The sequence below is a fragment of the Perca flavescens genome, chromosome 13, assembly GCF_004354835.1.
Source record: "Perca flavescens isolate YP-PL-M2 chromosome 13, PFLA_1.0, whole genome shotgun sequence".
Classification (NCBI taxonomy): domain Eukaryota; kingdom Metazoa; phylum Chordata; class Actinopteri; order Perciformes; family Percidae; genus Perca; species Perca flavescens.
This window is the reverse complement of record NC_041343.1, coordinates 22,393,559-22,409,668: the sequence shown is the minus strand read 5'-3', so window position 1 is coordinate 22,409,668 and position 16,110 is coordinate 22,393,559. Positions and strand designations below refer to the sequence as shown.

The window sequence follows — 16,110 nt, the reverse complement described above, 5'->3', positions numbered from 1 at the left end:
CACAGGAAGTGGTAGTGTGGTTGTTGAAGTCAGAATCAGTTGAATTGTGTGTCTTGAATGAAGTGTCAGTTGCTAAGCTTGTGTTGAAATACTCTATCATAATGTTACTCTGCTGTATGAAATAAATTAGGCTGAGTGGATATATATCTATCTTTTATGTCAAGATCTTGAATTTCAATTGGTGTGTGTATATGTTATATTAAATATTTTTCATACTCTTATGCATGCATTCTTATTTCCACTGTGGTATAATAAAAAGTTAGATGGCACTTTACACTACCTCACTCATCAGACAAGAGCTCACTGTTAGTCATTTTGAGACGTTAAAAGCTGAAGCCTAATGCAGTCCCCGAGGACAAGCCTCTTGCACACAATCAACTGTGATCAACAAATGTGCACGCACACTTAATTGTCCAGCACCACTTGTAGCCTTTTCCCCTTCGTCAGCTGTTCCAATTAAATTACAAGGTAGTGCAAAGCATCTGAATAATAGATGCACTCAGATGCACTCAACTTTTAATTTAGCTTTTTATTCGCCTTGCACTCAACTTTTTACTGCCCTGTTTGCACTATGGCAAAACACATTTTCCTTTTAGCAGCTGTAAAACTAAAGATGGGCTTGCAATTTTAGGGACATGATGTTGGATTGAATATCGCTACATCAGTGTGCCATTAAAGGTAGAGTTGTCTTGTAGAGCCACTATTGTTGTAGCTGTTCAGGAACTGGCAGGTGGCAGATAGAGTTTCCCCTGCAGTGAAAGTCTCCTGTAGCCTTGCCTCTTTTGTCAAGTTGCTTCTTGCATCCCCATGGGCAAGTTAATGTAACTTAATGTAAATTTAACTGCAATTACTTTATTTTCAGCAGAATTATATTTGATTTATTTCATTGCCTTCATCTATTCCTTGTCTAGTTCCTATCTTTTCATTGTCCGTCTACTTGCAGCAACCCCTTTAGCAATAGTCTCATGGTCCAATGATACTCAGAACTATGGATAATGTGTTCTGTTACCCTCCAGGAAACATTGTTTTGTGGTTGTAAGGGTGTTTATCCTGTGGTCGAGTCAAGCCTTTTAGCTTCTCTCCCTCTTTGTGGTGTTTACAAGCTCATTTATGCTTAGACTGTGATGCCTAAAATGAAATACAAGGGCAAAAAAAACTAGACTAGAAGTTGTAAGACTTTTTGTATTTTAACTGATAATTAATTAACCATCTCTCCTCTGCCCCATCTGTCCACAGCACCCTTTTGTGAGATCAGTAACGTCTAACCGCCCGCTGCGGGAGCTGGTGGCCGAGGCCAAGGCTGAAGTCATGGAGGAAATAGAGGACAATAGAGAGGAAGGAGAGGAGGACGACGTTATGGAGCTCACTGTGGTACCAACCCCTTTTTTCTATCTTTTCTATCCCTTCTTTCTCTTCTCTGTCATTGTTTGTTTCCAAAAGGAGACTGGGCAGTCCATGGGTTGGGTTCTAAGTACACGTGATTGGGATTTGCAACGTCAATAATGGGACGGTAACTGTCGAGACGAGTTACAATTAGAAAAGGGCCTTCGTTTTAGTGTCACCGCAACTCGTGCACATAATCACACAAAGTCACGCACTTACTTGCGCACACACACCTCTAACCCAAAAAGCACACTTTTTCTGCCTTAACCGTACACTTCCCCTGCTTTTGAAGTCTCTGCTTGTTGACCCCTTTGAACTGCAGTTTTGGTAAACATGGCCTTCCTGCCAAAGTACTGAAGGTCCATTCTGCAGAAGCCAAATACATCCACCGTAGGCATAAGATTAGAAAGTGACATACAGTATGAGGGTGCAGTTTACCTCCTGCCCTCAGCACAAACAAAAGAACTCAAACCGGAATACTGGCATTCACTAGCACCCACACATGGTTAAATATAGGTGCTGCCTTCATCCTCGCTCCTGTATAGAAACGCTGTCACCTCACAACCCCTGATGGAGTAAATTATTTAAGGTAGCACATTGTTCTGTTGCTATACTGTGACCCTTAACTAAAGACAATCGGTTTACTGAACACCAGGAACTCATAGTGATAGAAGACACTAAAAATACCCTTGCCAACAGGAAGCTGTGACCAGACCAATGTGTTGAACGTGGATGTTTTTCTCTCTACGAAAATGAATGTTTGTCCACGTATCTCTTCCTCCCCTAATGTGAACAGTTAGTGTGATGACATTCAAATTTATTTAGGGGAATAACTTGGCACAATTGTAGTGACATTAGAAAATGACTCCTCTTTCCAGACATCTTACAAATCAAACAGTATAGGTGTTTGGATAAAGTTTGTCTGCTTGGTCATGTTCTGTTTACTGAAAAGAAGACTTGAAACTCATCATTTAGTGTGTGTTAAGAGTTTCCACCTGATAGATCAGGAGGGTTTTAAACACAAAATGTTAGATTTATCACAAATTGTGTTAATTGCTGAGCTATTTCAGTCTGGATTTATTATAAAGGAAAATATTAAAATGAATGTTAATGTCAAAACATGTTTACCAGTACAATACATAACTGAGACCAAACATATTTATCATCCCTGTGTTTTAGTTAACTATGATATCATTCACGTTGTTTCCTTATCTCTTCCAGCAAGGACACTTTTGTACACACACAGCAACATTTTGACACATACGGTTACAAGGCCCTGAAAAGCCAGCCAAGCAGTTATCTCACCGTTTATCTCTTCCTTTATATCGCACACAGCCAGACAGAGATGTTTGCTGAGACATTAGAAATGCTGAAGCAGATCATAAAGATGTCCAATGGCATTGTTTACCTCTAGTGGAAGACAGCGGAGAGGTATTTCGAGAAGCCAAATTGCTCAGTTTGACAGATGGCTGTGCACATAATTCTGAAAATAAATTTTCAGTGGTCATTTAAAATTATAGACCATAGAATTCCCATGTCTAACGCACATCTGTAACCTTCTGTAATTAGATTTTAAATTGTGAAAATTGTATCTTTCTGAGAATTTATAGAATTGCTGCAGAAACTCTGTACTTTTCCTTCTGGTTATTGGATGTTTTCGGGCATATTAATCAATCATTTAGTGAGTGTTAGTAATTCATCTTTTGATATTTTAAGATTATTTTTATTTGTAATAATGGTTTTAGAGTGCTTTTAAGTTTTATTTAGGCTGCTTCTAAGATATTATATTTTATTTGCGTTTTTCTTCAGGATTTTACAATTTACAAGAGGACTACCCACTGCTTTATTTAGCTGTGTGATTGATTGTCAAGAATCACATAGAATTCCTGGTAATAAATTAAATTAAACACTCTTTCCCTGGTTGCCAGCCATGATAAGCCTATGTAATTATTATTGTACGTATTACAGATTAGAAAGCTATCTCAGCCACAGTAAGAAGTAGCAGGCTTTAAGCGGGAATGACTGCATTCCTACTGAAGCAAAGGTAAAGGTTATTTCACTGAAGGTGGGATGTTTGAAGGACTTTAGCAATCAGCCTCAGAAACATTAGCATTCAGTCCAACTGAAATGAAATTGTCTGCTACAGCATACATATCTGCTCTGAAAGTCACTTGTCCTTTGTTTCCCTTTTGAGAAAACACTAGGAAACCAAAATGGGGAAATTTGTATTTTAAATGTTTTTGTTTCATAATGGCGCCCCACGGTTTTGCATTTATTTAAGTAGTCGGTCACACTGCCCGCAGCCTGCTACCCAACACAAGGGCCAACAACTCCCTTTCCTGCTAAGGAAAGGAGCATTTCTGATATTTCCCCAAAGACCCTTTTCTTCTTTTTTAATAAAAACTATTAACAATACGTTCAAAAACATGTTGACATTATTTTTGAGAATACAGAAAGGGATGACAAAATGTGATTTCTGTTGTACTTCAACAGTTGGGAGACCACTAATGACTTAAAGCATTGAAACATCAAATGTTTTGTCTCATCAGCGCATAACAACAATTCTCTTCTCCCTCCCCATTATCCCTTAAGTCTCCAGGAAAGGAGCCATGTCAGACCAGTCAGACCAGTTTGGAAGCAGACCAGTCTATGGACACCCCAAGCCCCGCCACACCCTCCCCAACCACATGTATACCTCCACCCAGGAAGGGGGTCGAGCCAGGTACACCAACAGAGGAGCAGCCGGGCGCCGTCATGGTGGCCCCTGTTCCTCTACCACGGCAGAATCTCCCTCCAAAGGGTCCAGAGGGGTTGGAAGACAAACTGGCCGATGAAGTTGTTCTTGAGTCTGAGAAGTCTGAAAGTGAGGCCTCAACTAGGACCTCCAGCTCAGATTCTGGCATTGAGGATGGGAAGAGTACCCCCACATCAGAGGAAAAGGTGCTCTTGGAAGTTTTAGATTGAGAAAATGAAATAATATTGACTGTGATGTGTTTAGTAATAATAACAAAAATTAATTTCAAGGTTGCTGTGGAGACCCCAGAGACGGAACAGCCACCATCTCCCACTCAGCCCGAGGCATCTGAGCAACATGTTGATGACATCCTAGAGTCAACAGACCCAGAGGCGCCCAAGGTCCAGGTGACCGAGAACAAGAGGAACGTTGCGGCTAATGGAGACCTTCCAACTCCGAGCCAAAGTCCCCCTGTCACTCCTACACCCACTCCCGCCCCTACCCCAGTACCTACACCCCATTCTGAGCTGAATGGCAGCCTACCCAAGGGTACCCCAGAGCAGACATCGACAGGAGGAAACGCAGATGCTCTCTCACCTTATATCAATGGAGGGATTATCAACAAACGGTACTCCTTTTCAGGCAGCATGGCATCAGAGAGCATGGACATGTCGATCCACAAGGAGAACATCTCAATGTCTGCAAAGGTGAGTCAGCATGAAGCAAAACTCTCTCTACTTGAAGCAGCCTGATCTGCCATGTATGAATAATCCTTCAGTCTCCTTATTTAAATGCAAAGATGAATGAACCGGGGATATATGTATATCCTTTATTCACTACAGTGTTTCAGCAGAGAGCATGTCTTTGAGGTGAAATGTAGGACGAAAAAAACTCCTTGGAAAAACGATTTCTCGGTACCCGCAGAGGAACTGAAACCGCATTGTGTTGTGTTTTGGGGTGTGGGTGTTAACCATCTGAAACAGAGGATAGCCTGTCTTCCATTAGGCTTGCACTACACATTGCATTTAGGGAGGATATGGAGAATTATACTAGTTAATGCTCTTAAAGCTTACGTTTTTCTTTTTAAATTGGTTGTGATTCATGGTGAATATGGACATATACTATTAGTATATTAAAAGACCTCTGGCATTGTTAACATAAACAAACTTTCTTATATCATGACAATGCATTTTTTTTTTTTTTTTTTTTTTTAAACATCATCTGATACAAAAGGAGAATTCCCGTAATCCATAGAGGACTTTACAATCACCAGATTTGTGTTTAGATTGACAGTGAGGGAGGGTAGTTAGGAAGCTGAAGGGAGAGAAGAGAGAGACCATTTTATCATTTATCACCAAGCCTTTCTGAAGCAAAATATGCAACATTTCCCATTCATCGGGGCAAATAGTGCCCTTTGTGTGGGAACAGTTCAGTATTCACCAGTGTCAATTGGAAGTTTCTATGCAGCTCATTGTTACTCTGCTGCTTCTGGAGGCTTATGGACCGACCATGATTGAAATCCTATTGACTGCGCGTGGAGTCGTGTCTGTTTGTGGCATGTCAAGTTTTTCCAGAACAGATTATTCAGCAGCAGAAGCCTGCAGTGAGAGTGAATGGGTTATCTTTGTTTTTTTGGACAGGAGGACACTAGCATTTGTGCGAGTGTGTGTTTCTGTACCCGAGTGTGTATGATTGTGAGCATCAGTGTGTGCATGTGCTCATGAATTCATTTGTTTGCACAGTAGAGCTGCGTGTGTTTTTGTGAATGACGAGTGATAGGAAGTTAGAACTTCAAATGCAAACAATGCAGCTGAGCGACAGCATGACCCACATGTCCTCCGATTTTAGTGCCAGTGTGTTCTTAATAACACACTCAAACACACAATCACATTTATTGCTATTGTAAATGTGTCAGTTATGTAGAAAGGGAATCAACAGTATTAGACCTCTAGTAGCTGTCAGCAATGGCAATAGCCTCTTATGTAGTCTATTTGTTCAGCTGTAGAGGGTTAAAAAGGAAGCTTTGTCAGAGTGGACAGCAGTTTGCACAAACAAAATGAATTCCCACTTTTTGGTTCAGTTTACTCCACTCCTGTCCTGTCCTGTCCTGTCCTCTTATACAAACTATTTATAAACCAGGAAATGACGACATCCAGGGTTTGATCTACCCGGTGTTTGCAAGGTAAACCCTTCCCTATCAGTCTTATAAATATTATCCGTGGAGGCTGATTTAGATAGGGGACACGTGCTTTGCTAGCCACAACAATTGTTTCTGTTCAGTTATAAGGTGAGGTCACACTGACTCATATTAAACATTTAATGTATTATGTATCATGACTTCCCTGGACATTGTCTAATTTAAGAGGTATGAGCGAGACAGCGCAGGTCAATCCAACAGAGTTTGTTCAACTTTGGGAGCAAAGAAAAAAGGTCACAGGCCTGTTCTTGGTAGGCCGATGACCGAAATAGACTGTTTTGTGTTTGTTTTAAACTGTGACAAAACTGAAATTAACATATGAAGAGTTAAAGAAGCCAAGTCACATTGTGTCATATTAACTATGCAAACGAGGTTACTTCCAGCATGGCGCACCCCATTACAATAACCGATGGAGCATCATGCTGCTTATAACAGCAGAACCAGATTAACAGGAATATTAATGCCTTTGTCACACGTACACACACACACCAGCCTCTCTTTTCGCCAGATGAAAACATTGGGAGTCATAAACATGCATATTTAAAGGGAAACTTTAAACTTTAAGTCTCTTTACAGGTCTTGCGGAGTACTACTATGAAAAATGTGTATAAATGCTTTTTGTGGCACTAGAGGGAGCTGCTTGAAATTTGATAAATTGCCTCAGGTGATGTCACTTAAGTCAACATCGGTTGGGGCTGAAGTTTAAAAATGAAAAAAACTCTGGAGTTTTTGTGTCTCTAAACTCCTAAACTAACAACTAAACTACAGCAATAACCACTCTCAATTGCATATAGTGATGCATGTTACTCAAGTGCAAGGGAATATTTGTCTTGTACTTAATGGTCTGATTTAATCCAATGTTCTACTTTTTGTGTTTGACCTTTTGTTCCTCCTTGTCTGCCTTTCAGGACTTCTCGAGTAAGACTCTGAAGCGAACCAGGAAGTTTATTATTGACGGGGTGGAGGTGAGCGTGACCACCTCCAGGATCATCAGTGATGATGAGAAGAAAGATGAAGAGATGAGATTCCTGAGGTATGTAAATGACTTGATCTTTCAACACAACACACATTCGGTTTCTGTTTTCATTCTCTGATGACGAGAGCCATAAACTCAGCGGCCTGTTTATTCCTCAGCTCACAGTGAAGTCTGTACAGTGATAAGTGGCCTGTTGCTTTTACTACACATACTATTTCAGGCATCCTGCACTCTTGGGCTTTAGCCCCTTGCGATTTGAGTATACACATACTCAAACTGTTATGGAAAAACAAGATATAGTATAGTCTATAGTTTAAAATAAAAATTAAAAAAAAGTTACTTTTAGATAAGGGTGTTGATTACATACATCTTTACTTGTTTTTTTTAAATAAACAATTTGTAACTACTAACTAGTTAGTCAGTTAGTCTTAAACACTTTGCATGGCCCTCTGCTACCATCTAGTGGTAGGAATATGACATTGCATGTGTGACTACAGTAATGCCAAAAAACTTAGGTCGTATGCCCCTTCAGAGGCTGAGAGCCAAAGGAATATTTCTGATATTACCCCATATAACGCTTTTAAAATAATTAATACAGAGTAACTGCACTTAAATATTAACTATGCGTATCTGCGACAATATTAAACTCATAAACTAAAGTTGTGTACATGTTGTAAATAAATGATTACGTGTGTTTGTGTGTGTTTTAGACGTCAAGAGCTGCGTGAGCTCCGTTTGATGCAGAAGGAAGAGCACCGCGCTCAAGCTGGCCTAAACGCCAAACTGGAAACACAGAAAGAACAAATGCAGAGACGTTTTGACCAGGAGCTGAATGTGAGTCACACTTTATCTTATATATATTTTTGTTCACAGGAAGACTGGCAGGAGTAGGGCAGACTTGTGATAATTTTTGGGGGGAATTTTTCGAATACACGTGGAGGTCAGTCAGTGGTCTATATCCACGACATTCCACTTCCGGGATTGCACGGATGTCCCTCTGTCGGCTGGACATTCGTTACCTTCTGCTTTCTTTGTGTTGGAATTTTAAACTCCGGTGGTTTTATGAGGACTATGGTTAACTGCTCCTCAGATCTTTGCAGGGTAAATCCAGACAGCTAGCTAGACTATCTGTTCAATCGAGTTTTCTGTTGCACGACTAAAACAACTTTTGAACGTAGATGTTCCACCAACACCAAGTTCCTTCCCGAGGATATTTTGCAGCAGAACCGTGGCTCTGTCCAGCGCTTAGTGCTGCCTCAGATTGGTTTAAAGAAATGCCAATAAACCAGAGCACATTTTTCTCTCATCCCGGAATGCTGTGTGGACTACCCAGACTCTCCTCCACAGCGCTGTGGTAGAAGGTCTGGCAATGCGAGACTAGTCAGTCAGTCAGTCAGTCAGTCAGTCAGTCAGTCAGTCAGTCAGTCGGTGAGCGTGCTAATGATTGTCTCTTTCAGATGATGTAAAATCTAGTACTTTAAATAAATTATACAAATTAAGTACACAAAATCCCATAACACGTCTACACAGTGCAAACTTTCAACATTTAGTACTTACTAAGACCTAGTGGACATCGTGTAATGTGATTGCTAAACTTTAGTGGTGTGATACACAACGCTGTAGGGCTGTTTTTATTTTCACTGAAGCTTATACAGTAGTGTGCTTGTTTACCTTGTTACCCAGGCCAAGAAGAAGCACTACGATGTGGAGCTGGAGAACCTAGAGAAGCACCAGAAGCAGACTATTGAGAAGATGGAGGGAGACCACCATGTTAAACTCAAGGAAGAGACCAAACGCATCAAAGCAGAGCAGGACCGCGACTACAACAGGTTCCAGGATCAGATAAAACACAAGAAAAAGGAGGTACATTGAAGATAAGGATGTGGGGAAGGAAATGCAAACCGGTCAAAGAAAGCTTTTAATTTTTCAAACACGTTGCTGAAATGTGCCTTCTTTGTATATATATTTAGGTAAAACAATCTGCAGATAAACTGCCCAGAAGTCAGCGTAAAGAATCCTTGAAGCAGATGATAAATTCCTTCCAAGAAACTAAGATAAAAGAGGTAAGTTGTTTGGTCAACAGTCATTTGGGCTCACTGTATTTTCATGCATACTTAACTGGACTGGTTTTGAAAAATGTTAAATACAAAAAAAATCATGAAACGTTGCTGAAAAAGTCACAATAAACGCACTTAATAAATCAACCTCTTAGTCCAATCAAACATTTTTTTTTCTTCCTCTTGTTGAGTAAGTATTTGACTACCACAGTCTTAGAGCCTTTTTAGCAATTTATTTCCTTCCCTCCGTCCATGTCTTTTGTCTTTTCTGTGTTTTAGGAGGAGAAATTTTTGGCCGCTCAGAAGAACCACCTGGACACAACGCTGAAGAGAATCATCTCTAACAACAAGAGAGAGATTGCAGAAATGGAGAGGGAATGCCTTAACAAGAAACACCAACTAATCCGAGGTACAGTTTCTGTTAGGCATAGGGTCTTACTGTTCTTTAGCCACTCCTGGTATAGTAGGATGTTACAGTTTTGATATTCCAATAACTCTTGGTAATTTTGTGTGTCCCCTCCTCGCTTTGATTAGAGCGTGAAGCTACGATATGGGACATTGAGGAGAAGAACTTTTACGAGAAGCACCAGTTACTGAAGCAGCAGCTGAAAGACCAGTACTTCCTGCAGAGGCATCAGCTTCTCAAAAAACACGAGAAGGTAAGTCAGTGGATTTACAACTCCTCACCACAATATGTTTGCACCCACCATTCTACACCCGTTTAAATTTGGGTAGCAAGTACATGTCAAAATCAAGTCTCGAATCAGGAATTAACTTTCCATTTTATGTTTAGCTATCGACCTGAATGTTATTCAGAGCTTCCACTTGTTTCAATTGTGCTTTTTCACGTGGCCTTCAGCACATACACATGACATGAATGTGACAATGTGTTTATTTCCTGTGTCGCTACAGGAACAGGAACAGATGCAATGCTACAATCAGCGAATGATTGAGATTCTGAAAGGTCGGCAGCAGCAGGAGAAGAACCGGCTGCCTAAGATCCAGCGTAGCGAGGCCAAGACCCGCATGGCCATGTTCAAGAAGAGCCTCCGTATCAACTCAATGGGCAGCTCCTCAGAGGACCGAGAGAAGATCAAACAGGTAGGGGCTAGAAAGGGTTTTCTCAATCCCATGTTTAATTCTAGAACCGCCAACATTCCATTTCCCCCTAGAACCGCCAAACAGGTCATTTTTACCCCCTGTCGCAACAGCGTCAGCACTCGCAAATATGGCATTTTTTTTGAAGTAGTTACAACAAACAACAACATAACTAACACATCTAAATAATTACATTTTAGAAGAAAACAAATGTTTGTTAGTACTCTTTCACACACACACACACACACACACACACACACAAAATATGTTTTGTGACCTAGTGCGTGCTCCAGGTTGTAGACAGTTCCGTCCCGTAATGGTTGAGCCGAAATTAAAGAATATACGTAAATATTTATAAATAGTTTTGCCAGTGCAGTTAAGCTAGAAACTGCTACATGAGTTAGGTCTATCTAGAAGGGTGTGTATCGCTTGACTAACTGTAAGCACCTGTCACAGCATCTGAGGCCAGCTGCGCTGCGGTGATATGGGTGAGGTGGGGTGCTCCTCATCTGAAAAAAATAACGGGTCATTGATCTCTCCCCCATCCGATTTTCCCTCACTCATGTCAAGTCAATTCAGTTTTATTTATAGTATCAAATCATAACAAGAGTTATCTCAAGACACTTTACAGAGTAAGTCTAGACCACACTCTATAATTTACAAAGACCCAACAATTACAGTAATTCCCCCCAAGAGCTAGCATTTAGTGTGACAGGGGCGAGGAAAAACTCCCTTTTAGGGAGAAACCTCGGGTGGTGAGGAAAACTTCCTTTTGGAGAGAAACCTCTTTGTAGGTGGTGTCTGACGGGGCCGGTTGGGGGTGTGATGAACAGTGTCAATAATAGTCACAATAAAGATAATGGAACTATGACTAGAAATAGAAGTTGTAGTAGTTCATGGTGTAGCAGGACGTAGCAGGGCACTGCAGAGCGTAGCAGGGTGTAGCAGGGCACGGAGCAGGACTACAGCGACAGCTGCAACCATGATTTAGGTGCCACCCTAATCCAAGGAAAACTGTGGGGCGAAATATCGCAGTGTATCAAAGGAAGTCCCCCGGCAGTCTAAAACTATAACAATATAACTAAGAGCTGGTCCAAGGCAAACGTGAGCCAGCTCTATAAGGGTTGGTAGATGAATCTGACAACTATGAAGAGAAGCAGAGAAGAGAAGGGGTGCCGTGTCTGTAGCGATACACCCTCCCCCGCTGATCTAGTCCAAATCTGGCTTGCTCTAGCTTGTGATATGGTAGCCGCCTTGTCAAAAGATGTGTAAACAGTAAGCGTTGCTAGGCCCCTTGGTGTGGTGTGAATGCTGAGAGCAGTAATATACAGCAATTTTTATAAGGGCCGTAAAATGGACCCCTTGGCGTTATGAGGTATAAATGATCATATATTTTTTTTCTGTTTATATCACACCCCCATAACTTACTAGATGATTGATAAAGCCATTTTAGAAAATCATGAACTGAGAGATAAAGAGGTTTTATAATAGTTGGTAATAGGTGGGTAAAAATGATGAAATGTGGTTCTTGTGTTGAGCATTAAGTTGATTATTTAGTAACTCACTCCCCTTTGTCTCTCTGTAGTTTTCTCAGCAGGAGGATAAGCGGCAGAAGGCAGAGAGGCTGCATCAGCAGCAGAAACACGAGAACCAGATGAGGGAGATGATTGGCCAGTGTGACAGCAATATCAGAGAGCTGCAGCAGCTACAGGTGAACTTTTACACTATCACTTTTCTATGCCACTCCAGTTGAGTTTTTGTCCAGTCTAAAGGATGGGCTGCTCTAGATGAGAACAATAAATGGCCTCCAATTGTTAACAAGAGCTTGTTTTCTGCCTCAGAATGAAAAATGTCACCTGTTGGTTGAGAATGAGACTCAGAGGCTCAAGCAGTTGGATGAACAACACAACCAGCTGCTGAAGGACTGGAGGGATCAGCTAAAGCCCAGAAAAAAGGTACATATTTCCTGTCATAATTTTATCATAATGAATTCAATGCATGATTCTAACACAAAACAACTACACTATTGGGCCCTATTCCTATTTTGCACCCGACGCACAGCAGACTTTTTTTTTTGCAAACCAGGGAATGTATTTGCGCTCCCGGGCGGTTCAGCAAAAAGAGATGTGTTCAGGCTCAAATGTTCCCCAGTGCTATTTTGCAGTTTCAGAAAACAATTCAGCCACAGCAGTGGTGCTAGTATACAGTCAGTGGTGTCTTATTCAGATGCTATTTTTGAGGAGATGCTTGGCCATAATGAGGTTGCAACTCGCATGCACTTTGCTTCTCTCATCTACGCCGCAGCAGCCAAACCATAGATAGTGGTGGGCGTTTGGAGGCCCACGCCCATGGCTGCACCTTTCCAGACTTCCCGCCCGACAGCTCGCCACCTGGCGGGCTTTCGCGCTTTGCCAAATCCGGACAGCGTCTGGCGTCGCCAGGCAAATCAATCATAATAGCAATCCGCCATGGAACGAGCGCGCCTGCTCTTAAAGGGAATGTGAGATGACGCTCTGATTGTTTTATTGCACGTTACGCCCAAACCACACCTAGCTACTTCAGACCAAACCAATTTTTTTGATTTGCGTCGGGCACCCGAGATCCGCCCACAAACCTACTTGAGTTTCACGTTTGATACTTGCGTTTTAGATCATTAAAATAGGGCCTATTAGGTTTGTAGTTCACATACCATATAAATGTACATCATACATGTACTGGAATTATTCAAATGCTTATGACAGGCGAGAACATGGTAGGACATTTTATATACACGTATATCTAAAAAACACAGCTCATCTTAAAATAAAACCGCTAAGGAGTTAGACGAGTAGTTCAACATTTTAAGAAACATGTTCACGTGTTCTATAGCTGAAACTGGGTTGAGAAGATCGATACCAGTGATACTTGTGAGTGGTATCGATCACCTCATCCTTTTGGCAAGAAAGATAATAAAGCATGTTTTTAAAAATTTCAAACTATTTCTTTAATTTGAAAAAGGACTTAAGCACAAAGGATAAAAAAACAAAACATTTTTGAACTGCATGCATTATGTTTTCCATAAAACAACTCATAACCTGAGTATAAATAGTCTACCTAGTTTCCACATTTTATAAAGGCTGCAGAACACACTAAAATTGTTTTTATTTTGGTATAGGAATATTTCACACATACAGCATAAGAAAAGTGTATTTAAATATATCCCTCTGTGTAAGCTTGGTTAGGTAATCTTATACGTATTTTGGTTTCCAACCCTCCTAGGCCCTTGAAGAGGAGCTAAACCTCAAGAAAAGGGAGCAGGAGGCTTTCTTCAGGATGAGTGAGAGTTCTGATTGCCCAAACCCAAGTTCTCCGAACAAACTCTCCAAGTTTGTGCCTTACCAAGACTCTTCAACCACATAAAAACAGCCGTTGTGACGTTGGAATATCTTCTACCAGCTGTTGGCACCAACACACACTCACCCGTACACCCACAGGCGTTACAATAGCCTGCTGCCTCAGTTTTAATTTGCTTTACCTGTGATGGCAGCATACTTATCCCTCCTTTAGGTTCCTTTAATGTTTTACTGAATATTTATGTTTTAACTAATGTTCTAAGATTTTTCTTTTTTTTAAAAGTGCTGTAGTATTTGATGGATGTAAAAGTCACCATGTGCTTCACATGACTCGATTACATAGCATCTGCTTCTATACAGTGTTTTAACATTTTTCTTTTCAAGTCAGCTTCGTATTGCTCACCGATAAACATGAGGGTAATATGATATGTGGCTGTGAGCAGAACATGCAGTACCAAACTTAATGAGTAAAAATAATGAATAAAAAATACTATTTGGCTGAGAGGAATTTAATTTTGCATGAGGGGAAGAATGTGTTTCTATGAAAGCTGGTTGAGCCAGTACATAAGCACTTTTGTTAAATTATCAGTGCTGTCTTCCAAATATCATGACCAAAAAGCACACCCAAAATGTAATAATTGACTTATCTTTTTCTGATGTTTTCCATATCTGTATGCCTTGGCTCATTGACCTGTTTTGTCCATAAATCGGATGCATGTCATATAGCAGCTAAAGTCTGCTGTTATTTATTTTTACCGACAAAAAAATGACCTTATCCAGAATCATCACTGTAAATGCTAATTTAAATATTTTCTTATTTTCTCTTTTTTTTAACACCCCTAGTATGAAGGATGTGCTTATAATTGTGTATCTTATTTGAAATGACGGATGATGCTTATCCAGATTAGAATGTAATTGTTTTTTTAAATGATTACTTAGAATGAGATTTTAACAGACAAGGCAAGGCTTATTGTTATTCACATTGCGTTGCTATTATGACCTTTGTTTTTTCTGTTGTATTTTTACTGTAAATTCAGTCACTGGATGGGAACTAACGAAGCCAAAGCGAAATACTGTTCTTTGAAGGACGTTAGATAGGGGATTTAAGAAAATATATAATTGTTATACCGTGTGCAGTAAATGTACTGCCTGCTAACCAAAGTGCAATATTACATGTATCTTTTTGCTAAGCTTAAAGAGGTTTTATTTTTCTTAATATTTGCCTTCCTTTGCACTGAGAGGGGAAATAATATATAGAGTTTAACTCCAAAAATAGATATAACATGCTTTTGAAAGAAACCGCATTGCTTAACAATGATACCATCGTCATAATTTTAAGTACTTGGGAAGCAATAATTATTATAATATTTTTCAAATGCTGATTTTTGGAACATAACTCTTCATATTATTTTTAAGGGAGTGCAACAATTCAGCATGCTGTTAGATGCCTCTAGATGTTTTATCTTAAAACCTGGAACCTAAGGTTTGCAGCTGAGGAACTGTTGCCTTGTTGAGTGAGAAAGTGGTTTTTAGAGTTGTTTGGCCAACAGATTTACATTGAACTAGGCCAGCAATCAGGTACGGCTCTCTCCCTCTCACTCAATCTCTCAAAAGTATTTCCATTTGTTGTAAAACTGATCTTTTCTGTCATGTTTATTGTCTCCGTGTCTTTCCTTCCTCTCTGCCTCAGTTTACATGATATTGTTTGTATGGAGGGTTTGTGAGTGTGAATGAAACTATTAGAAGGAACCACTGTTGTAAATAACTCTTAATAAAGCCAGATTTTCTAATTAGTGGATTGTGGTGTAGGCTCTTTTCTTATAGCGGTGGCAGTAACGCCATCAGCATGGTCCTTCTGAAAGTGAAGGACTGTACAGAGAGAAGAGCAGGACATTGAACAAAAGGCAAGAGGATGATCATCTGTCAGGGTATATGCAGGAATCCTAAAGATAAATGTATATTTTTCAAGACACTTTCCAAGACCTTATCAGCACTTTGAGTTGAACTGGTTACGTCACCGATGCACATTCTTACAATCAATGTATAGAAAGTGTAAGTTAAACTATACTAACCCAACTCAACAGTCTTAGTTTTATTGGACCACTGTAATAAAATACCATGAAGTAATAGTACGGTATATCACAAAAAAAGTCATTGTATAGTATGTCACAAAAATCCTAATCTAGGGAGTCATGAAACTCTATAGCACGGCATAAAAAGTCATACTATAGTATCTCATAAAGTCATAGTATGTCATAAGATGTCATCAAAATTGCCAGAGTACAGTATGTCAAAAAAGGTCATAGTATGTCATGAAACATGTCAAAAAGTCA

General features: G+C 40.1%; 1 protein-coding gene across 1 annotated transcript in view; it reads left to right on the top strand.

The window, feature by feature from the left end:
• Positions 1-15,573, top strand: part of stk10 (serine/threonine kinase 10) — a 44,225-nt gene extending 28,652 nt beyond the window's left edge. The window contains exons 8-20 of the mRNA XM_028595405.1: positions 1,237-1,371; positions 3,976-4,323; positions 4,408-4,824; positions 7,223-7,347; positions 8,001-8,124; positions 8,974-9,153; positions 9,261-9,353; positions 9,627-9,756; positions 9,882-10,006; positions 10,260-10,448; positions 12,031-12,156; positions 12,287-12,400; positions 13,704-15,573. Coding sequence (XP_028451206.1) covers positions 1,237-1,371; positions 3,976-4,323; positions 4,408-4,824; positions 7,223-7,347; positions 8,001-8,124; positions 8,974-9,153; positions 9,261-9,353; positions 9,627-9,756; positions 9,882-10,006; positions 10,260-10,448; positions 12,031-12,156; positions 12,287-12,400; positions 13,704-13,844 — 2,247 coding nt within the window. The 3' untranslated portion in view covers positions 13,845-15,573. The remainder of the gene's footprint in view (positions 1-1,236; positions 1,372-3,975; positions 4,324-4,407; positions 4,825-7,222; positions 7,348-8,000; positions 8,125-8,973; positions 9,154-9,260; positions 9,354-9,626; positions 9,757-9,881; positions 10,007-10,259; positions 10,449-12,030; positions 12,157-12,286; positions 12,401-13,703) is intronic.
• Positions 15,574-16,110: the final 537 nt, after the last annotated feature.